We start from the raw sequence: 21,254 nt of genomic DNA on the forward strand, positions 1-21,254 counted from the left end.
GAAGCCAAAAGAAAGTAATGTAATGTACTCTTATGCTAAATGTTTGATAATTTAAACTATATTGTAGTGTTTTGGTATTTCAAATTAAAGGAGAAGCGCACTCACAAAATTGATGCAGAAATATAAATATATATATATACAGTTTATAAAATTAAAATGTGGGATGAAAACTTGGTACTTTTTCTCATGAAGCAAACTTGGTGACTTCTCTTCTCCATGATTTATGATGAGAAAAGCTGACTAACCTTTCACATATTACCTTTCTAATGAATTCTTTACGGATGAGCATTTTTTCTTTTAATTATTGAACAATCAGATTATATTTTCATTAAAAAATCAAAAAATTTGTAATTAAATTGAGACTTAGAGATTAAGAAGCTTGGTCATTACAAAACCCGTATCGACATCTATAAATTGCTTTCTTATTGATTGTTTCATTTCTAACAATAGCCATTCTCATTTTGGATTATTATTTGATTTTTTGAATTATCATACTAGGGAAATAAAATAAAAAAACTTCCGTAATGGAAAATTCGTCAATTGTCAAGTCACCGAATCCAACAATCGAGGAGCAAAGAAATGAAATTGAAAAGTTAAAGAATCTCACAGGTATAGAAGAGGTTCACGTTGATGGTGCAAAAGTTAATAAAAGGAAGCGTACTTTTGATGAGCAGTCGGAGATAACCAAAGATTACATCGAGTATGATTTTTCCAAGATTGAAGATACTAAAGGTGGTTATCTTCTTGAAGAAAAGAAAGTTGAAGACTTAAGGGAGAAACCGGCTGAGCGAGAGCTTAGAGAGCAAGAAGAACGCCAAAAAAAGCTTAGGCTAGCACCTCTTAATCTAGACCCAGAAACGGCACCAAAATGCTTCGAGTGCGACTCCATAGAATTAGACACAAAATATTTTGACATTTTTCATTGTAGGGTGTGTCATACGTGTCGGGAGAAATATCCGGATAAATACTCCTTGCTAACCAAAACGGAGTGCAAGTTAGATTATTTGCTTACGGAACCGGAATTGCAAGATCAAGAACTTTTACCTCGACTGTTAAAGGCAAATCCACATCAGCAAGGCTGGTCCAACATGATGTTATATCTTCGCTATCAAGTTGAGGAATTTGCAAAGAAAAAATGGGGTTCTATGGAAGCTCTTGACGCGGAATTTGAGAGGAGAGAAGTACAAAAGAAGGAGATGAAAGAGAAGAAGTTTGAAAAGCAGCTTTTGGAGCTTCGAAAGAGAACACGGACAAGTAATTACAGTCGAATGAGTATTCGTGAAAAGCGAAAACATGTTCATTCTTATGATGAGGAATTTGAGAAACCTAATGAACCCGGTGTAATTGTACAAAGATGTAAATGTGGCTTGGAAATTGAGCAGCTGGAAATTTAAGTCTTTGTTTTTTAGACTTTGGATTTGCACACCTAACTTTTTTCAATGTAAATGCTATCAGATTTCTTCAAAAATCGGGTTTTTTTATTAATGATGTTTCAATGCAGCTATTTATTTATTTATTTTTTCGACATACTTCATGATATTCTCCTTTATGTTAAGAGAACTCGCTTAATGGGAAAACTTGGGAGTATTAAAGTCATTTGTTCGTATTTTTTTTTATGAAAAGTAGACTGCTTGTAATAGAAAAGTACTATAATAATTTAAATGATCACTTTCATTTAATATGGTAAATGCCAAGTTATCATTCTCCACTAAACAGATCTTCTTCAGGAAACAGACCTTTTATTTTTGACCTGAAGGTGTGATAAATCAGGACATTAAGAGAAATGAAATTACAAGTACAGTTTCTCATCTTTTACATATTTTCGTTAATCGCCCTATAAGGTAGTATCCCTCTTAACTGTTTCTCACATTAAATACTCATTCCTTTCTGTTAGAAAATTCAAAGCGAATGTTCATTCAAAGCGTCTCAGCAAGTTTTTAAGTAGCTTTTTGGCAATTTCTCGTTCTTGCTCTCTCATTTCTTCAAACAATTTCCCTCTATTTAAGCTTAAAATTAGCGAGTGTGATCTAGTGAGGATGATAGATCAAAATCTTGACTTCTGCAACCGATGTCATGATCGGCGGTAGTCTGACTGTGGTATTTCAACTATTTCGCAAGTTTTTAGTCGTGAACATAAAAAAAAATATTGAGCATGAAACCTTCATGCTCATAGTGAAGACGATGCAAGTCTTCTTTTGCAAACCGTATGATTCTAGCGAAGCATAGGCCTAAGTTCGATCTTTCTTTCAATGCTGAGGAAAGAAGGTTAATGGTGGATCTAATACACCTCTTGTTCCGATACTCGGAAACTATTTAATATTGCCGTTCACTTCGAATGTAGAAGCTTTTGCTATAAAATAGCACTGGTGAAAAAAAACTATTTTATAACTTTATACAATCCAACACTAAGGCATGTGTAGTATTCATGAGCAACCGGTAAAAGATTTGAGTGATCAAACATTCCAGTCAAGCTACGCTACAAAAATTTCGAATGATCAAGTGACAATGAAAAGCAAAAAATTTAAAAGCTCAACTGAAAAAAAATAAAAACTTACCTTGCATTTGCAAACGCCAGCAGCAAATCAATAGCTATTTACACCTATAACGCACTTTAAAGCCAGTTCGATATACTCATATTGGGCAACCCAACATGTTTTTAACCATCAGATTATCTTTGCACAGCCTACAGCGAATATTGCGTAAGATGCTTAGTTTATGTGGTAAAAGAACTTTCCACCGCAGAAAAGGAAAGTATATATTTTATACATTTACAAACATTTTAATACATAAACCATTTATTTACAACATTAAAATTAGTATGCTTCTATTGTTGTTGTATAAATTTTTTGTCTATGCATTCGATCTCTGACGCGCACATAGAAGCCTGCGCCCGATTCACAACTTGCCAACTACCATCAACTGGTTTTGTTTTTGTACCCAATTATTTAAGGTGTCAAATGTCTGCTCAACAGTTTTATGGTGATAAGGGCTATGTATGGAATTTGTTATGCAGCTCAGTTGCAACAATTTATTCAGGATTTTACTAACAGCTTCAATTTTAGGCCCCTGCTCCTCCTCAACAAGCTTATGGAGGCCCAAACTATTATCCTCCTCAACAAAATTATCCTCAACAAGGTTATGCTCCTCCACAAGGCTATCCTCAAGGTGGATATCCTGCTCAGCAACCTATGTATGTTCAGCAACCTCAGGCCAGTGATCCTGGTGGCGATCTTTGCTGTGGTCTGTAAGTATAAAGAATGGGCGCGTAGAAGACGTCGAAATTGCATTGGAACGGTGAAGCACACTCTTAATTTTGAAAGGTGAATGGGGTATTCTTTATTGAATTAGGTCATTACGTCAGTCGATTAAAGTTGCTTTGGCGTTCCTTTCGAATAGTTCCCTGTTGAACTGTGTTTTGCTTTACCTTTTTCTCTTTACTAACGACTGTTTTTAGATTGACCGGTCTTGCTTGCTGTTGCTGTTTGGATGCAATGTTTTAAAAAACTATTTGGCTTGTTCTTTCTACTTTTCTCGAAAGAGAGCATGCACCACTGATTAAACTAAAAGCCGTGTTTATTTTCTGACTTGAGTGCAATTAATGATTGTTGGTTATTTTTTCATTAATTCCCTCGCCAGCAAACAACTTTATGGCGAGGATTTATTTATTTACATTGGTAAAGCGTTGGTCGAATAATTATAGATCTTGATTTTTCTGTACAGAGTGTCGTCTCACTTTTTGAAAATTGCTATTACCCAACCGTTTAATTTCAGCTTCTTTTCTTCGAAATTAAAACCTTTAGTTTTATGATGGACTGTCTTTTCTATTTTTTAAGCGCAAAATCTTTTACAGCATCCATTGGTCTAAATCGTTCTTTATGAATAATTTTTAGTTTGGATTAGTTGAAATGACTCGTCCTGAAAAAATTCGCATGTTTATTTATCTTGCTTACCCTGAAGGGGCAATATGTGTGTTTCGTTTTTAGCTAACCTTTCTATGGTTTGTCTACTTTTTTGCTGCTCGTTATATGTTGTGTATTCTGTTTAGTATGCTGTTGTTTTCTTTTAGTGTAGATGAACTCTTTAGATTTCCCAATATGTTTAAGTTTGATAGAGTCGGTTTTTGATCGATACGTATAAGAATTCCTTATTTGTTTTTTAAAAAGATTTTAAAAGTAAATTGAGGCATATATCTTACGTAAAAAGTTTAAAGTTTCTAAGATTTGCTTTGACTATTTCAAACAGGTAGATAGATGCGTGCTTTTTCTATGGTGGAAATACGACAAACTTGTTCACGAAAATGAAGCTCAACCATTGCGACCCCCCTTGATTCAAATGCTATGAATTTGGATGCGCAAGCTCGTTAAGACAAAAATTGCCATATGACTTTTATTGCAATGAGCGCTATATCTACAAATACTCAATATCCTTTATCAATTACCCATCTATAAGTATTATTTATAATCGTAGTAGTAAATGTATTTCATTGCAGCTATACTCTACTTCCTATTCAATTACCTCCTCCATATAGCGAAAAGACCGTTCACGATATCACAAAGTTTATTAACATACAATAACGAGTTCACATATTAAAAGAAATATGACGATACGCAGTGTGTAAAATAGTGTACTGAGAGGACGTCCAATGTAACATGCGATCGGGTTCTTTATTAGTTTGTTGTGTTTGTGCCATACGTTGAAAACCACCGAATTGGGAAATATTGTTAAAGTTGGGTTGTTTGGACATAATTTTGTTAAATTCGTTTAAATTATTTATATTTTTAATTATATTTTTACATGCAGAACAATTCAGAGATCCGATAGAATGTCAGGTAAGGAATTCCTATGTAAACAAAGCTAATCTCAAAATTTAGAAACTTTGAACACTCCGCCAACATATGCATGGGTTTTGAAAGCATTTTCTAGTAAATTAGCAGGAACTGTGACGAAGCCTGTTACAAAAATGTCCTCTTACATTGAGGATGCAGAATCTGATGCAGAACTTCCGCAAGACGCAAAAGAAGACCTGCGCCCAACTGAGACATTAACTCCGTTAAAAAGTAAAGCAGCACAAAATGGGATTTTGAAAACTCCAGGTACTTTACAAATAAAGAAGACCGTCAATTTCAAAGATATTTCAAAAGATGCTGCGACGTGGAATCGTCCAACGAAAAATAATTTCTTATTTACGAGATTAGATGATGAGAATCCTTTAATGGGTCATGAAGAATTCAAATCCCCTTTGTTACAGAGTACTCCAAAACCGAATATTAATAATCCGGATAATGAAAACAAAAGTAAGCATGACGAGTTTGATAATCGCTATAATATTAATATCAATGAATCCTATAAAAATGAGACAAAAAGCAATCAGAGATTAGGCGAAGATGTCCCTTCAAAGAAAAAATATCCTCACTCGATGGATGCCGAGATCTCTAAATTCAAATGGGATAGTAACAATAATAATGACTGGTCAAGTTTAATGAAGGATTGCTTTCGAGATGTTGTGAACAATAATCGAAAAATGAAGGAAATTATTAAAGACGTTATGATTGACACATCCCAAGCTTTTCCCTCTGAGAGCTTGGATGAACCTGACTATACGATAAACCTTGATGCGCCTCGTTCCTCTTCAGGAAAATACTGGAAGCAAAAGTTTAGTATGCTAGATTCTGCTCATTCGGATCTTGAGTTAGAATTAACCTCTATCCGTGAGCGTTTGGAATCCTTAATTTTAGAGAAACAAGAGGAAATCAATTTTTGGAAACAACGTTGTCGAGCTTTAGAAACGGAGAAAATCCATAATCATCAAGGACAACAGTCAAAATACAAAGGCAAGGAATTCGTTGGAAATAGATTTAGCCAAATGAGGGAGCTTTATACTGCTAAGCCAAGTCCGATTACTACTAAAGTTGTTTCTAGGCCATCCCAATCTGATGTGCGTGAGCCTCAAGAACAGGTTCCTTCCAAGAATTTACATCGGGGAGCAGATATGTCGCATTTGGCAGCTCAAATGCTGACTCATTCATCAAAAAAGTCCCATACGACAAACCTAATACCTTCTGAAGGAATAATTTCATCAACTCCTATTTCCGCAGCTTCCAAAGTACGTATGAATTTAATGCAGTCTAATCAAACTCCTACACCTGCTCCATTTTCAATAGCAGCAAAGAAGTCCCACTTACCGTCGAAACTTAGTTTCCCACAAGATGGTGGTAGCTTATCTTCTGCTACTACCTTGCAGCAATTGCCAAAAGCAAGAGTGACGCCAAACGTGTTATCTTCTTTAAGCTCAAACCTTGGAAAAACAAATCCAACGTCAGTATACCAATCAAAAGCGAACGTAACTACAAGTGCTGATGTTGAAAAACCACAAGTTAAAGTTGCAACTAGTTCTCGCGTGGATTATGATTTGAAGAGTCCAAATCAACGTACTGCGAATGCAAAGAAAAGATTAGAGGAAAGGAGAAGACGAAGGAAGTTGAAACTTCAAGAACTTCAGTTGAATTCCTGAAGGTATAATTTTACTAGATCGATATTGTATAATTAGAATGCATATCCTTTTTAAGTAAAGGACTGGAGCCTTAGTTTCATTTATTTTTGTTGAGGAAAGGTGTGTGCATCAAGTATTGAAAATTAACTATATTCCTTTCGAGAATTAAATAAAATATAAGTCCATTATTAATATTAACTCAAATTACTAATTTTTAGTATAAATGATGGATTCATTATAAGAGGCTTGTAAAAGGCCGTATTAGTCGTGGATATTGTAATTTAATTTCATCTTTTCATGCAGTATTTTACTAGAAAAACATTCAGCTGTACATTTAGATCGTAAGCTGACTGGAAGAATTCCATCTCCTCAACCTCCATTTGAATCTTGTCTTAGGCCATACGCAGTAAAAACTTGAAAGTAGCAACAATTTCATATTACCACACTACGATAGGTTATTAAATGGGAAAATGGGTGTCTTAGAAAAAGTAAATAAAAATATCTGCCGTTATATACTAATCTAAATTGGCTAGATTCAAGAGATTGAAGCTGAAATGCGCCGGACGCAAAAAAATAAGGCGACGGAGTACCATCTTGGTTTGGTAAGTTTTTTTAATTCATTTCTAACTGGAATGCCTTTTATTTTATAGCAAATATTACAATGTTGTTCCAACTTATAAAGAATCAACTCTAAATTAAACTAACCTAGTCCTTTAGTTGAAAGGAAAACTCGCCAAGCTGAGGGCTCAATTACTTGAACCTACTTCAAAATCGGGGCCAAAGGGGGAGGGCTTCGATGTTTTGAAAAGTGGTGATGCTAGAGTTGCATTTATTGGATTTCCATCTGTTGGTAAATCTACTTTGCTGTCTGCTATTACGAAAACGAAGGTTTGCTATTTCTTTTTAAATACTTTATTTTTTTACTAACAATGGTAATATAGTCGGCGACTGCATCTTATGAATTCACTACTTTAACGGCTATTCCAGGTGTACTCGAATACGATGGAGCAGAAATTCAAATGTTAGATCTTCCAGGTATCATTGAAGGTGCCTCTCAGGGAAGAGGTGGCCGCCAAGCAGTATCTGCTGCACGCACAGCTGATTTAATTTTAATGGTTTTGGATGCTACAAAAGCTGCCGATCAGCGAGAAAAAATTGAGTATGAACTTGAACAAGTTGGCATTCGTTTAAATCGACAACCACCAAATGTGACCCTTACCATAAAAAAAAATGGGGGCATTAAATTTAATCACACTGTTCCTCTAACTCATATGGATTACAAAATGGCATACAATATTTTACATGAATACAGAATCCACAATGCAGATATCCTAATTCGTGAAGACATCACCGTGGATGACTTTATTGATCTTGTTATGGGAAATCGGCGATATATCAATTGTCTGTATTGTTATAGTAAGATTGATGCCGTTTCGTTGGAAGAAGTGGACCGACTTGCTCGTTTACCAAAGTCTGTCGTTATTAGCTGTAATATGAAGCTGAATCTTGACTTTCTTAAAGAGCGCATTTGGGAAGAACTCAATCTCTACAGAATATATACTAAACGGAAAGGAGAAATGCCCGACTTCTCTGAAGCCCTGATTGTGCGCAAGGGATCAACAATCGAGCAAGTCTGTAATAGGATTCACAGAACATTGGCTGAACAATTAAAATATGCACTTGTATGGGGTACTTCTGCAAAACATAGTCCCCAGGTTGTTGGTTTAAATCATAGAGTTGAAGAAGGAGATGTGGTTACTATTGTGACAAAATAAATAGGAAAAATTTTTCGTTTATTAAATTTACAGGAATGCTAATATTTTTGTTCAGTACATACCTAGTTTTATAAAGCAAAACAAAGTTGAACTGCTTCATTAAAAAACTATATACATAAAAAGATTGTAAATATTCCTTTCCTATAATAGTGAACATAAATTAATTGATGTTATCGGTGTTTTGCATTGAATCGGCTTCAATCCAATAACAACCCTCAAAATAAAGTATGTTCGATACTTTGAATAGGAAGTCTCCATGCTTTTTAAATCCAACTGCTTCTGGAACTATATTTTAAAGTAAATATTTCTTCATCCTTGTTAGCATGACCCATCATATTAGGCATTTTATTGCATCATGGGAGTAACGGGTAAACCGTATTGATCACCTTTAATTTCTTTCTGTAACTGTTCATAATAGCCATAAATGGTGGTCGTACACAATAAAACAGCAGTACCTGATCCTAAGGCACCAAGCAAATCGGAAGCAACGGCCAATGCACCAACAACGGCACCAGAAAGCCAAGCGGCAGTAGGGATGATACGCTTTAATTCCTTGTACATGCTACCCTCACGATGACCGGCCATAACAAGCTGCTGACTCTTAAGTTGCTTGGCAACGTCTCTTGGGCTTGCTCCAGAAACTTCAATCCAAAGTTTAGAGAAAAGAGCGCACGCAAACATGGTAAAAAATACGTAGACCAAAGTATGAATAGGGTCAATGAGAGCATCTTGGAAGGACGCAGGAGGAGAGAGATAATACGATAAACCAGAAGTAGCGGTTTGTTCCCAAACACCTAAAAAGCGTACTAAGAAATTACTGGAAAAACGGTTGAATAAAAGACGGCTGGCGAAGAAGAGATTAGAAGTCAACGCAGATTGAAGCATAATAGGGGTATTAGACGTGTACAGCAATTTGACAGGGAAGGTACTTCTATAACCACGGAACTTTTGAGAACGAATTGGAATCTCGACGCGGAAATCTTGAAGGTAAATAACGACTCCGAAAACGAGTAAAGTAGCAAAGAAGTTCCAGAGGTTGGGAAGCTGAATTTGACTGGAAGTAAGTCCTGAACGGAAGAAAGCTTGATAAAGGGCAGCTGCTTTGTTATCCCATGTAAACATAACATAAACAAAATTGATAACGGCACCTTCAAATTGAACACCATTGGCAATATGATAGGTGGTGGGGGAAAAGGCTTTCCAAAAGATGTTTTCGCAATTGATTGTAGCAATAAAAAGAGAAATACCGGATCCTAAACCATAACCCTTCTGCAATAGTTCATCCAAAAGTAAAACAATCAGACTAGCGGCAGCCAATTGAAGGATAAGAAGCAAACAAATACCTGCACCTAAATCTTGAGGACGTCCGTACATGCCTGTCAACACATAAGCTGTAGCTTGACCAAACGCAATGATGATAGCCAAGACTAAATTAAAGTTAGCATAAGCCTTTCGAAAAAAAAAATTAAGTAACGTTTACGGCTGAAAGACTCAAAAAGTAAAGAAAAACAAAAGCTCCACTTCAGAATTGAAAATGAGCAAAATTAAAAATGTAACTAAACGCAGCCACGCTACATACTACAGTAGATTGGAAATCAAACATACATTTTTGAACAAGTTGGTACATTTCTCGATCGGATTTTAGCTCCATGTTAACTTCAATCAATTGTGAACCGACAAGAAGCTGAACCAGCATACTGGAAGTGACAATAGGAGATATACCTAATTCCATGAGTGTTCTTATAATGGTTAGTAAATGCATAAACACATTTTTTAAAAAATGAAAAATAAGGAAGTTAAAGAGTAATCTCTTGTCAGTGATGGTTACAATACCTTCACTCATCCATATTTCTTAAAAACATACCCTCGATTGGCAGCTAAAATCATACGTAGCCAGCTGAAAAAGTCATTAGCTTTAGAAAATTAAAATTTAAACAAAAATAATAGTCTTACAGCAAAGGATCCGAAGAGTCTGAAGAGACAATTCCATATAATGGTACTTGAGACATAACCAAAAAAATCAACAAGGTGACTCCAGTCCATAACATTTTTTGCTTGAAAGGGACCTAGATTCGATATTAGCTTTCGATGTCTCTTATGAGATACATATGCTACATACCTTTCGTTCGGGTGCAGCAATCTCCGGTAAGAATGGCGCGAAAGGCTTTACAAGGTCCAGAAATCGTACTGTATAGTGTTAGAAATCAATAAGAAATAAAGCATGGTCTTACAATCACTCATATTGTATAATTTAATTAGATTTCTGCCCAACTAAACTTGCTGGTTCTTGTTGACAGTGAAGTATCATACTGAGGTTTTGGTGGTGAATTAAATTAAGGCAGCAGAACGATGGAGATAACTATTCACTTAAATGCGATAACAAGTAAATATTTCGTTTCATTATATAGTTAATAAATACGCTATAATACCAGTATAAACATTTGTTGAAGCTGTAATGAATGCCTGAATTGCCCATTTAACAAGCGTTAGAGAAGTTTTTTAAGCCGATTAAAATTCAAAATAATAACTGCTGAAATGATTTTACTTCACATAGGGATTAAAAGGAGATGCGATTTCCATTACGACCCAGGCAACAAGGTTGACTAATAAATCAAGATCATTAATTTAATATGGAATAAGAAGGGAACTAAAGGCTATGATGAAAGGCTTAATATGTGTACCGATCTAAGATGCCAACTGTTTCACCAAAAAATGAAAACACAATATTGTTTTACCAATTTGTAATTGGGAGATTGGATCAAATAAATTGATTACCAATTCATGACCTCAACAAGTAATTCTAGTTGTTCATAAGTGTTAGCCTCTTTCTTGCAATTACTATCCACGTGATTTAGATGTTTCTGTGGAACAACAGCTATCTGGATAAAAAAACTTTGGGACAAACGAGAGTGAAACATTTTTAACTTAAATTATTTGCATCACTCTGAAAGTTATGAGTTGACTCATTCGAAGTCAGTTGAGAGATGAATCACAGACACTACTTATTGAGAACTTTAAGCAATGGAAAACTTGATATCGAAGGAGCTATCAAAGTCAATATTAATTGAATGAGGACATTATGCAAAGAACGTATTTTGGTTCATTATAAGGAAACCTCTTTTTAGTATCTTTCAAACAAGCAGGAGCTTCATGAATGCAAGGCCGGAGAGAAATTGGACTAGCCTACTCACAGACTAGAAGATTACAAAACTTCAAAGGATATGTCTCAGTACGAAGATCGTACCCTTAGCGCAAGAGTATTGAACCCTCGTCAAATTAGTGAGCAATATCAGAAAAAAGTTTTTGTATTAATTCCTTGTAAACTTTACGTTTCAGTAAAAGGAGCCTAGTCGTTCTTCTTCATTCCCTAAGCTTTTTCATAACTTCAATGCGTGAATTATTGTACAATTTGTAGTAAACTTCCATTTATTAAGTCTTTGAACTAAATGGCTTAAAAATGACAATATTCCTGAATATCCTTTGCAGAGTAGTTTTCGACGTGAATTGCGAGGAAAATGAACCTGTAAACTTTATTGAAGACGAGTCAAATTATTGAGTTATTTAATATAAGTCCAAAGAAAAGCGTTTTTTAAATAGTCATTATTGTGGTATGTTGCTAGTTGAATGTTATACACTTCGTTGTCCACACCAGTTACTGCTTGTGCATACAATAAAGCTGGATGCTTAAAAAATTGACTGGCATCATTGTAATTTTATAATCTACATATGCAAAAAGCCCATGAACTTTTTTTCTTGTACATAGACTCTAGAAAGAGGAAATAAATTGATCGATTTTACTATCAGACAAAGGCGTTTGTTTATGATTGTTGAGATCATTCAATAAACCTTTTAATACTTCCTGATACGATTTTTGTCTTTAGTCCATTTTTACGAGAAGTACAAACAATCGGTCTGATAATTTTTCACATATCGTATATTAGAAGATGGATTCCACAGCTCAACAATTTCCTTTGAACCACGACCTGCAAGTACAAAAAGACCAGAAAGGTGTTGTAGAGGAAGATGAGGAGCAAATACATAAGCGCATTCGCAATTATGAATCACATTCAGGATTCTCTGAATATTGTACTCTTTTCGGTCATGAGAAAAGTGTTACATGTGTCAGCGTTTCCCCTAACAAACGATGGATCGCTACCTCTTCATCCGATGGAACTATAAAGATTTGGAGCGCACTTACGTTTCGACTTGAATGTACACTTTTCGGCCACTACCGAGGAATATCTCAAGTAAAATGGGCAACTGGTAGTAAGTATCTAGCTAGCGCTTCTGACGATAAGACCATAAGGATTTGGGATTTTGAAAAACGGTGCAGTGTGAGATGTTTAAAAGGTCATACAAATTACGTTTCATCAATTGACTTTAATCCATTGGGCACGCTTTTGGTGTCAGGATCATGGGATGAGACTGTCCGTATATGGAATCTTCAAGATGGAACTTGCCTTAGGATGCTACCTGCACATTCAGAACCTATTATATCTGTTTCTATATCAGCTGACGGAACTTTATGTGCGACTGCTAGTTATGATGGAATGGCACGAATTTGGGATGTTCTCAGTGGCCAGTGTTTAAAAACATTAGTTGAACCCATTAATGTTCCTTTGTCTAATCTCCAGTTTACAGAAAATCGAAAATATCTGCTTGTAAGTAATCTTAACTCACAGATCCGTCTTTGGGATTATCGCCGAAACCGTGTGGTACGAATATTTGATAGCCACGTGAATACAAGATATTCTATGTCTTGGGATTGCTATTCTTCTAAAAATATTCCTAAAAATACTGAAGCTTTACCCAATAATGACTCTTCCTACCCTGATGATGCAGAATCTTTCATGCACGATGCTTATCTTTTAATTCCTAGTGAAGATGGAACAATCCAAATTACAGATCCGAGTACAAAAATAATTATTGACGATTCAATTAGGCATTCCGATGATCCAGAAACATCACTTTTAAATGTAACCAGTTTAGGTCCTTTCATAATCACATCAGGAACTGATCCTTATGTACGAGTTTGGGCTCCTTCTCTTCTATTGTCGAAGCACGAGAAAGATGGCTTTTCACCTTAACCTGAATTGTTGACAAATAATGTATAAAGTTTAAAGAAACTACTTGGAATTACGATGAAGATAATGATGCTAAAGGTTTACGTGCGAAAACAAGCTCCTTACTTCCAATCCAAAGGCTAGTTGGCCTATGAAAACTTAAGTGGATCGATACATAGAAGATAAAATTAATTTATACAGTCTTCGATTATTCTTTACAGAAGATTTCTCGAAGAACGAATGTCGGCCAAGTTGATATCCTGAAATTGATGGTTTTTCTAATTTTTCTCGTTTATTAAACCAGTTATATTCATTTTGTTACTAATTTTCATCATCTAGTTTAATTCGACAGATTTTAAAGGGAGATAAATTTTTTACTTTTTTTTCCTAATATTTATTCCTTTACCACTACTGATATTCTAATAAGGTAAAACTTTTTTCGAATTAAATCATTTGGCCGAGTCAAACTTAAAATAATTGAGAAAAAAACGTATTACCTGATTTTCAATGAGTGAAAACCCAGCACATAAGGATTTGGACAGTTTGCAGGTTGACGAGAAAGCAAAAAGTTGGATTGCTGAAAAAGTTGAAGAGGAGCTCCGAAGGTTAGAGTCAGTAGGTGCTAAAGCGATCCCCTTAGATGTTAAGAATTACAGTGTTATGTTAGATGAAGACACGGATACTGTGGTAAACAGAATTGAGTTGATGACTAGCTTCGACTTTGATCATGTTCAACAAATTCTTCTATCCGCCGTACAGCCCTATCCTTATGATAAAAACTTAATGTTTGTTTATTTGGTGATATTAACGCCTCTTCCACACCCTATGTTAATTCCATATTTGTTTGCACCCAAGGTCGTAGGCAAGAATCTACTACCCCGTGCTGACGGATTGGTAGAGAATACCTTGAAAAGATGGACATTCATTAATGATAAGCTCAAAAGGTCTGACACAGTCGTTCGCGAGTTCCAGGAAATTGAAGAGGAAGCGACTAAGTAAGGATAAAAGCCGTATGGTTTTCATTATGTTTCTCTTGCCTACTATCTTTTTCATTTTAACAAAGATTATATTTTTTAATCTTAAAAAATTTTTAAGAAGGTCCATGTTGGTCGTTATATTTTGGCATTTTTTTGAAACAGTATAGGAGTTGGGATTTGATACAATATAGGGGAAATTATAAGGTTGACGATGACACTAAAATTTTTTTCATTTAGATTGGCTATTCAATTTCAATTTGAAAACATAATTTTTATATTTCCAAACTGCTTCAATCTTACAGCAAGAAAAATTCGAGAATAAAAATGGAAGATAAATGGATATAATTATATAATTTTACTAATAAAGCCTCATTAGAGGGAGCTGGATAAAAAGAAAATCCGTTAGAAATGATTATTAATAGTTAATTTACCGTCGTCTGCTAGAGCGACAATTAACACTAAGGCAAAAAAAGATAGAAGTAAACAACAAACACGAATCATCAAAAAGCAAAGGTAAACGAATTCGTTCACATCTGTTGAAGTAATACATAACTTCTTAATACATTGACAAATCATTGCGATCAAGTATTTATTTCCAACAACGAGCAGTGAAAAACTATTCATTCCATACCCCCAATCAGACAAAACACTGGCACAGTTACATAAAAGAAATATTAAAATAGGAATCATATTTCTTAAAAAAGTGTAATAAAGCCTTCCAAAGTAAAATCACCGTATTAGGAAATCGGAAGTCATGAGCACGGCCATTAGGTCAATGTCATATAAAACTTACACAGGTACAAGATGAACAAAACAAAAACAAGATCCTTGAAAACCAACCAAAACTATAAGGGAAGCAGTATAATGTCACGCTTTTATTAGTTAAGTAGTCAAGGAAACATCCACAAAAGAACACGAACAGTAATCTCAGAGAATTCCAGCTTAGTGGAGAATACTATAAAGAAGAGTGATTGGAATTATGTTGCAACACCAGATTCTAAATTTAATTCGGATAGCAATTTTCCACGCAAATTTAAATAGTTTCCCCAATCGTAAATTGGTACAGAAAATATCAAAAAAGATATAAAAACACACTCCAATCGAAAGGAGAGGTATATGGAAGATGCCCATTTTCGCAAGGTAGCTTCTGGTGTTAAAAGTATATGCATGGCAAAACAAAGAAAAGCTAAAAGCAACAATAAAAATCGCAAGATACTATGGAGAGAAGGAGATATTGGGAGTACTGACATTGAAAAGCGATTGGAAGAACCAGCATCATCCGGATTAGTTAACATATGAACAGTTTCTAATCCCACTAGACCGTTCAGAACAGCCCTCCCAACGTTTTTATAACTCAATCCTTGCTGATCAGCCTGAGCCCTTGGCGACACCAACTGAGGTTGATTGTAATCAGAGGGAACTGTCGACGAAGGAAGTGATCCACCGTATTCTTGTGGATGCATCATTGATGTATGCGAAACCGCATTGCAGGACTTTGAATATTTCAAAGGGTATCTAGAGGAATACGCATTGTGCATCTCATTAAAATTTGCATGAGGAATCGTTTGCATCGAATCAATAGGAGATCTATTAACCTGCATTGGAGGTCGGGGATACGAGCTATTTTGAGGAACCGAATGGCAATTATGGGGAGCATCTGGAAAATAAGCTTGTTGAGAAGGAGTACCGATGCTACTCCTTTTCAATATAGGCGGAACATTGCGATGTCCTGGAGTGTTACCAGGAGGACCTAGCAAAGACAATGAAGCCGGTTGGGAGGGTGCGGTCAAAGAAGCTTGAATGACCGAGGTGTATTCTGATAAGCGTTTTTGCAAAATCTTGTTTTCTTCGATTAACTTTTTATTTTTTGATTGTAAACTTTTTATATACTCGGTAGCTTTTGACAAAATGGTAGCTTTGTTCAGCTTTCGCGATAAGGGAACGTAAGTACCCTTAAGCTCATCTGCTGTAGTAGAATTGTATCCAGAGCGCAGAGTCGGTACTGCATCCCTTAGCTCAGCAATTTTGTCATTAAGATTACTTCGGTAACGTTTTTCGATCATATTGTGAGCGGACCTTTTGCTCAAAGGAGAAAGGTTTTGTTCTTGGGTAGATAAACCAACCGGCTCCACCCCATTGCTTTGGATAGCGAAAGTTGCCGATGAAGAAATGGGGCTATTCGAATCGTTTACAGAACCTCGAACAGAGGTCGAAGAGCTTGAAGGAGAATCTGAAGGGCCTCCACCATTAGTCTTTGAAGATATATATGAACAGTCTTGCGCAATATCCCCATAGCTACGCTTTGAAGAGATTGAAGCACAAGGAGAAGATACCGTTCTCTTAAGCTTGTTAGGTGTCTCAAATTCGTTACCATTTTCAGGTGCGTTTTGGGGATAGACCGTACTATATTGAGAGAAATTAAATGCGACAGCATCATCGGAACTCATGATTCCTTTCACAGGCGATGGCATACCTTCGTTTGTAAATTGCATGGAGGAATCTGAAACAGAGTTTTGAAAATTAGATGTATCATAATTTGAATTTTGCTTCGGGCTCTGCAATAGCGTTAAAGCCGGTTTTTCAGTGTACTGGGGGAAATTTGGGTTCAAGGAATGTGGAGATATCGATGGATTTTCAGCACCAGTAAAAGTATTAAACTGACCGCTTTCCTCACGAAGAGCGTAAGTTGCGTCAGCTTCCTCGATCTTAACAACAGAATTTACCGAAGATTGTTGGTAAGAGTCCGTTTGAGTAGTCTCCAAACCGACAAACTTTGTGTTGGGAACTGGACCTTGATTGCTCTGTAAGGATTCATTTGCATGCTTCCAAGTGTTCCCTTGATGATTTATAGGTAAATGGGGGTGATGTGTGATTGATAAATCCGTTGAATCATGTAAAGAGTTTTTGACTTCAAAAGGATCAATGGATGGATCCCAGCTACTTGAGTACTGTCGGGAGTGATCCTGCGCTTGTGTAAACCAATGATTTGATTCTAGTGGGCCTAATTCCGTATTGATGGAGGAGTCAATAGAGTTACGTGCCAACATAGGTTTGTCAGCAACGTCTTGGTTAAGATTGAAGGCAGTAGAAGCGTCCATTGAATTGGAATTGACTTGATATGGATACGCAGACGCCATAGAGTAAGATCGTGGTATACCACGAGTTCCTACAGAGGGCACGTGGCTTATAGGGTATGAAGAAGATGCTGAAGACGAAACTATGGATGGGTGCTTGAAATCCATGATATTTGAGCCATCCACATAACTGGATGGATCAGCGTTTTCAGTGGGATTGGAAATCGCAGTGTTTTCGAGTTGACGATGAATATCCTTGAGCGACGAGTGTTGGGAAGGACACATAGCGAAGCGAATACCAAACAGTCGTTTTGGATATGAGTCAAGGAGAACGAAAGGTATTTATAGGTATTTAAAGAATGAAAAGTTTCCAAGACAAAAAGAGAAAGATTAAAAAAAGAAAAAAGAAAAAACACTCAGTAGTAATGGAGAGAATTCGAATTTCCGAACTTCTTGTTGATGAAACGCTAACCGCAAAAAAAAATTTAACAATACACCGTTTAATAAACGAGAAATTAGAAGAAAAGCGGGATTATTTCAAAAAAGGAGAGGAAGCGAAAACTAAAGGAAAGATAGAATGGGTGGAAATTGTAGTAGGAAAGCAAATAAAATTGGAACCCAAGAAAACGCCTATAGTAGTTGTCTTTGAGCGAAGGAAAGTATAAAACAACAAAAAATTAGGTTTTTCCTCTTTCAAGTTGAATTATTATGAAACCGGGTTGAACAGGAATCTTCAAGGTAAGCGACCCCAAGAACGCACTCGTTCACGAACTAACCAAGTAAACGAGACAAGATGAACAAGCTTGACAGGATAAACAATGAAAGAAGAAAAACTTATAAAAACTAAATATATAAAGGGGAATATAGTAAAAATTGGCCCCCAAGCTGCGTTATAAGGAATTGACAGCAATTATATGATGACGGAGAAGAAAGGAGTAGAAACTGACGCAAGGCAGGATGTAAACGTCAAATCTTCAGGTGTTCCGATATGTAATGAGTCTTAAAACTGCTACTAGCCTAAAACCTAGCACCGTTCATCCACAAAGCGATGTCCAAAGAAACGTTTCAATCCGATGTTCCTATTTTGCTTGAATCCGTCGACACAACACACTGACTTGACAGTAACCGGGAGTACGATGGCAAAAATCAATGTCAGTGGATCCAGCAATTCGTAACAACACCAAAAGAATGGGCAATTCAGAACAAGATCAAAATGCTAACTAAAAGAAGCCTAGGTGTTGGGAAATCTCAAAATACCAATTAACCGAACTCCCCAAACAACGATTCGTACGAAAGCAACAAAAACCCTCTAAGATTCAATCAATAGCTTTCTTGATCACTAGAAATTTTCAAGAACGGATGGAGTTAAATATTCAACAGGGATGCGCAATCTACGCGAGTCTTAAGTTATGTTTTGCTGTCGCTAAGTAGAATTTATGGGAGGGAGGAAAAAGCTAAAAGTAGACGAAGCCGCTTAAGCTAAGGAATGTCTATAGCGATTAACATTACGTTATAAGGATTGCGTGGTGAAAAGAAGGTTGGCAAACTACGCATTACATGAGTAACGTTCGTTTATGGTATCTCGTATACGCATTCTACAATCGCTTACAGTATTCCTGTTTAGCAAACTCGATACAAGCAAAGCATACCTTGAACAACGTGGAGAATGCTCGCTTTGTAGTATTCGTGTTACCGTAATTCGTGCTGTATCTCACTCCGGGGGTAGTGAATATGATCAATTCACACTGCTTATAAAGAGAAATAGAGTCAGCAGGAAGTAGAAAGATAAATGGAAGGAAAAGAACGTAATTTCTATCCCAGAAAACGTTTGAAATGATCTTTTGAAATTATGTTTTGTTTGTAAGTATGAACGAAAAGCAAGGCACAACGCTATTTTATAAACAACGGAGTGCACAATACGATACGTCCATCTGCTTTCCATCCTTGATACCTGCATTGTCTTCGTGTTTACTCAAGTTGCTCTTAACCATACTCCTACCACCAAGTGGGAAAGACGGGATTTGTAGGACTCGTTGAAAACCGGCTCTTCTCAATGGTAGTAAAAATTCGTTTGGCGCGTCATGGCGTCAGAAATAGACCTTTTTACCATATCGTAGTTGCGAATGCATGGTAAGTAGGATGAAAACATACCTAGACGGTTGTTTCGTGTTTTACAACACTTGTAGCGGTTCACGTAAAGGGGAAAGTTTTTGTACAGGATTTAGTAAGGGAGATGGCTTGATGTGGGTTATGAAAGAATGGAAGATAAAATGCTAAAAGACTGCTTTTTTTTGACGGTTCCTTTGGCTCTAAATTGCGATCTTTTTTAGAAGCTTTAGTTTTCAGGTATTCCTGGATGCTCTCATCTATTTAATCTAGTCTTTCTACATAGTATTCAAAATGCCAAGGACACCAACCACAATTTTTCTTATTAATTGACTATTTATTGTGGTTTGGCCCCCTTGGCCTCTATTAACTGTTTACATATCACCTGTACATCCTTTTTTTTCTCCTTCATCCATTCCTGTCTTTTGGTTCGACTTTGTTAACTCAATATAGGAAAGCACCTCAAGCCAAACCTATCGAAACCATCGGCACTTTTGATCCCATCCCTAAGAAGATTGATTCTCAGGACTCCATTCCTCGTATAAAAGATATCCAGCTCAACGTTGAACGTTTTAAATATTGGATAAGTGTAGGAGCACAACCATCCGACACCGTCCGCTCTTTAGCTGAAAAGGTATGCCCAAGCTCTCTTTATCTATTTTTATGACTAGTCCAAATTCGTTAAACTTTCTTTCAACTCTCTTTTTTGACTAAAATTTTCGACCCGCTTGCGATATACCGCTCGGGTGATTTTTCTCATGTTCCCTAACTGCCCGGCTTTCCGAAATGGAGTGTAGGATCTCATCCCTGTTTTCGTTACGATTTGGCTACTAATTTACTTGTTTTACTTCTTTCTATCAATCTATCAATTCTTACTAACGTTACTTTTTTCACTTTTAGTTCCAGTTGCTTCCTAAAAAACCCGTTTCTTGAAACTCACTATAATCGTTATTGCTCAAGTCATGACATTTCTTTTTTACGACCACTTCACAATGTCTAGATATCTTTAACACATTTTTTATTTTTTTTTACACTTTATCTCTGTGATCACGCTAATTACCTCTCTCAACTAAATTTCATAATTTTTGACCGATTTTACCCTTCCGTACTGTTTTTTTAAAACCACGTTTTTTGGCTGAGTGCGATATTTGTTTTCTTTACGATTCTTTTTATTACAATATCACCTTTTTTTTTTTAATTCCTTCTCCACATTATCGTTAGCGTAGTGATATCTTAATTTCTAAATTTTTTAAAGTGTCTATCTATCTGAGGTTATGCGCTAGTTGAAAGCGCTCATAATTTGATGCTATCCATTTGTAATTACTTGTTGCTTTGTACTTAAAATTGTTTGGTAATGAGAAATCTTGGTACCAATATTTTGCCTTTGTAATTTTTAGCTTTTGCGTTTATGGTTAAAATGGATCTTCACTTTATACTGAAACTTCATTTCGTTTACTGATGTTATACCCTTATTTTTTTAGAAACAAATTAACAGCTTCATTTCAAATATTTAGGTTAATATCGGTGTATCTATTATTGCTTAGATTTTTGGACTTTCCGTTCGGAAACGGCAATGCGCTTTGTTGCTTTCCTGATTTCCTCATTCGTTTAATTGGAACTGAACACGTTCATTAATAGCCAATTGCAATAGTTGTACAATTCTAACAAATCATTCCTGTACTTCCGTTGAATTTATAAAAGACTTGTCTCAAAGGATTTAAAATCGTTCAACAATGAATATTAACAACTTAATCGTTTGTAACAAAATA

The 21,254-nt window shown here is 35.9% G+C and overlaps 9 protein-coding genes and 13 long non-coding RNA genes across 22 annotated transcripts; 13 read left to right on the forward strand and 9 right to left on the reverse strand.

Moving 5' to 3' along the window:
• Positions 1-250: 250 nt before the first annotated feature.
• Positions 251-1,609, forward strand: rhp14 (DNA repair protein). Its single transcript, NM_001021128.3, has one exon. It carries the CDS (start codon positions 525-527, stop codon positions 1,392-1,394), a length of 870 nt encoding a protein of 289 aa, NP_595222.1. The 5' UTR covers positions 251-524; the 3' UTR covers positions 1,395-1,609.
• Positions 279-2,694, reverse strand: SPOM_SPNCRNA.1368. Its single transcript, NR_150244.1, has one exon. It is a non-coding gene; the product is annotated as a non-coding RNA (long non-coding RNA).
• A 263-nt stretch (positions 2,695-2,957) lies between these two features.
• Positions 2,958-3,657, forward strand: uvi15 (tail anchored plasma membrane protein Uvi15; the record flags this gene model as incomplete). The annotated part of the gene is made up of 3 exons (NM_001021129.3): positions 2,958-2,993; positions 3,063-3,244; positions 3,455-3,657. 3 exons carry the CDS (start codon positions 2,958-2,960, stop codon positions 3,498-3,500), a joined length of 264 nt encoding a protein of 87 aa, NP_595223.1. The 3' UTR covers positions 3,501-3,657.
• Positions 3,658-4,475: 818 nt separating this feature from the next.
• Positions 4,476-6,921, reverse strand: SPOM_SPNCRNA.4763. The gene has a single exon (NR_194120.1). It is a non-coding gene; the product is annotated as a non-coding RNA (long non-coding RNA).
• Positions 4,696-6,708, forward strand: cut12. The gene is made up of 2 exons (NM_001021130.3): positions 4,696-4,829; positions 4,872-6,708. The coding sequence occupies exons 1-2, from the start codon at positions 4,823-4,825 to the stop codon at positions 6,509-6,511; spliced, it is 1,647 nt and encodes a 548-aa protein (NP_595224.1). The 5' UTR covers positions 4,696-4,822; the 3' UTR covers positions 6,512-6,708.
• Positions 6,885-8,376, forward strand: gtp1 (GTP-binding protein Gtp1). The gene is made up of 4 exons (NM_001021131.3): positions 6,885-6,978; positions 7,024-7,092; positions 7,208-7,378; positions 7,432-8,376. The coding sequence occupies exons 1-4, from the start codon at positions 6,961-6,963 to the stop codon at positions 8,263-8,265; spliced, it is 1,092 nt and encodes a 363-aa protein (NP_595225.2). The 5' UTR covers positions 6,885-6,960; the 3' UTR covers positions 8,266-8,376.
• On the reverse strand, positions 8,291-10,554 carry sec61 (translocon alpha subunit Sec61). The gene is made up of 6 exons (NM_001021132.3): positions 10,497-10,554; positions 10,385-10,452; positions 10,219-10,331; positions 10,130-10,162; positions 9,871-10,004; positions 8,291-9,692 (listed from the first exon to the last, which is right to left on the reverse strand). The coding sequence occupies exons 1-6, from the start codon at positions 10,504-10,506 to the stop codon at positions 8,611-8,613; spliced, it is 1,440 nt and encodes a 479-aa protein (NP_595226.1). The 5' UTR covers positions 10,507-10,554; the 3' UTR covers positions 8,291-8,610.
• Positions 8,569-9,988, forward strand: SPOM_SPNCRNA.4764. Its single transcript, NR_194121.1, has one exon. It is a non-coding gene; the product is annotated as a non-coding RNA (long non-coding RNA).
• SPOM_SPNCRNA.4765 lies at positions 10,197-10,481 on the forward strand. Its single transcript, NR_194122.1, has one exon. It is a non-coding gene; the product is annotated as a non-coding RNA (long non-coding RNA).
• Positions 10,536-11,917, reverse strand: SPOM_SPNCRNA.1369. Its single transcript, NR_150245.1, has one exon. It is a non-coding gene; the product is annotated as a non-coding RNA, possible alternative UTR (long non-coding RNA).
• prl66 lies at positions 10,865-11,301 on the forward strand. Its single transcript, NR_151024.1, has one exon. It is a non-coding gene; the product is annotated as a non-coding RNA, poly(A)-bearing (long non-coding RNA).
• Positions 11,904-13,769, forward strand: swd3 (Set1C complex WD repeat protein Swd3). Its single transcript, NM_001021133.3, has one exon. The coding sequence runs from the start codon at positions 12,210-12,212 to the stop codon at positions 13,350-13,352; it is 1,143 nt and encodes a 380-aa protein (NP_595227.1). The 5' UTR covers positions 11,904-12,209; the 3' UTR covers positions 13,353-13,769.
• SPOM_SPNCRNA.4766 lies at positions 12,037-12,913 on the reverse strand. The gene has a single exon (NR_194123.1). It is a non-coding gene; the product is annotated as a non-coding RNA (long non-coding RNA).
• Positions 13,701-14,578, reverse strand: SPOM_SPNCRNA.4767. The gene has a single exon (NR_194124.1). It is a non-coding gene; the product is annotated as a non-coding RNA (long non-coding RNA).
• Positions 13,836-14,811, forward strand: SPOM_SPBC354.04 (uncharacterized protein; the record flags this gene model as incomplete). The annotated part of the gene is made up of 1 exon (NM_001021134.3): positions 13,836-14,811. The coding sequence occupies one exon, from the start codon at positions 13,836-13,838 to the stop codon at positions 14,325-14,327; it is 492 nt and encodes a 163-aa protein (NP_595228.1). The 3' UTR covers positions 14,328-14,811.
• sre2 (membrane-tethered transcription factor) lies at positions 14,670-18,835 on the reverse strand. The gene has a single exon (NM_001021135.3). It carries the CDS (start codon positions 17,662-17,664, stop codon positions 15,283-15,285), a length of 2,382 nt encoding a protein of 793 aa, NP_595229.1. The 5' UTR covers positions 17,665-18,835; the 3' UTR covers positions 14,670-15,282.
• Positions 14,883-15,270, forward strand: SPOM_SPNCRNA.4768. Its single transcript, NR_194125.1, has one exon. It is a non-coding gene; the product is annotated as a non-coding RNA (long non-coding RNA).
• SPOM_SPNCRNA.4769 lies at positions 15,499-16,320 on the forward strand. The gene has a single exon (NR_194126.1). It is a non-coding gene; the product is annotated as a non-coding RNA (long non-coding RNA).
• SPOM_SPNCRNA.4770 lies at positions 16,822-17,695 on the forward strand. Its single transcript, NR_194127.1, has one exon. It is a non-coding gene; the product is annotated as a non-coding RNA (long non-coding RNA).
• Positions 18,836-18,933: 98 nt separating the features above from the next.
• SPOM_SPNCRNA.4771 lies at positions 18,934-19,153 on the reverse strand. Its single transcript, NR_194128.1, has one exon. It is a non-coding gene; the product is annotated as a non-coding RNA (long non-coding RNA).
• Positions 19,154-19,284: 131 nt separating this feature from the next.
• Positions 19,285-20,058, reverse strand: SPOM_SPNCRNA.4772. Its single transcript, NR_194129.1, has one exon. It is a non-coding gene; the product is annotated as a non-coding RNA (long non-coding RNA).
• On the forward strand, positions 19,365-20,788 carry mrps16 (mitochondrial ribosomal protein subunit S16). Its single transcript, NM_001021136.3, has 3 exons — positions 19,365-19,509; positions 19,939-20,119; positions 20,386-20,788. Exons 1-3 carry the CDS (start codon positions 19,433-19,435, stop codon positions 20,416-20,418), a joined length of 291 nt encoding a protein of 96 aa, NP_595230.2. The 5' UTR covers positions 19,365-19,432; the 3' UTR covers positions 20,419-20,788.
• Positions 20,789-21,254: the final 466 nt, after the last annotated feature.

This window comes from Schizosaccharomyces pombe (assembly GCF_000002945.2).
Source record: "Schizosaccharomyces pombe strain 972h- genome assembly, chromosome: II".
NCBI classification, from domain to species: domain Eukaryota; kingdom Fungi; phylum Ascomycota; class Schizosaccharomycetes; order Schizosaccharomycetales; family Schizosaccharomycetaceae; genus Schizosaccharomyces; species Schizosaccharomyces pombe.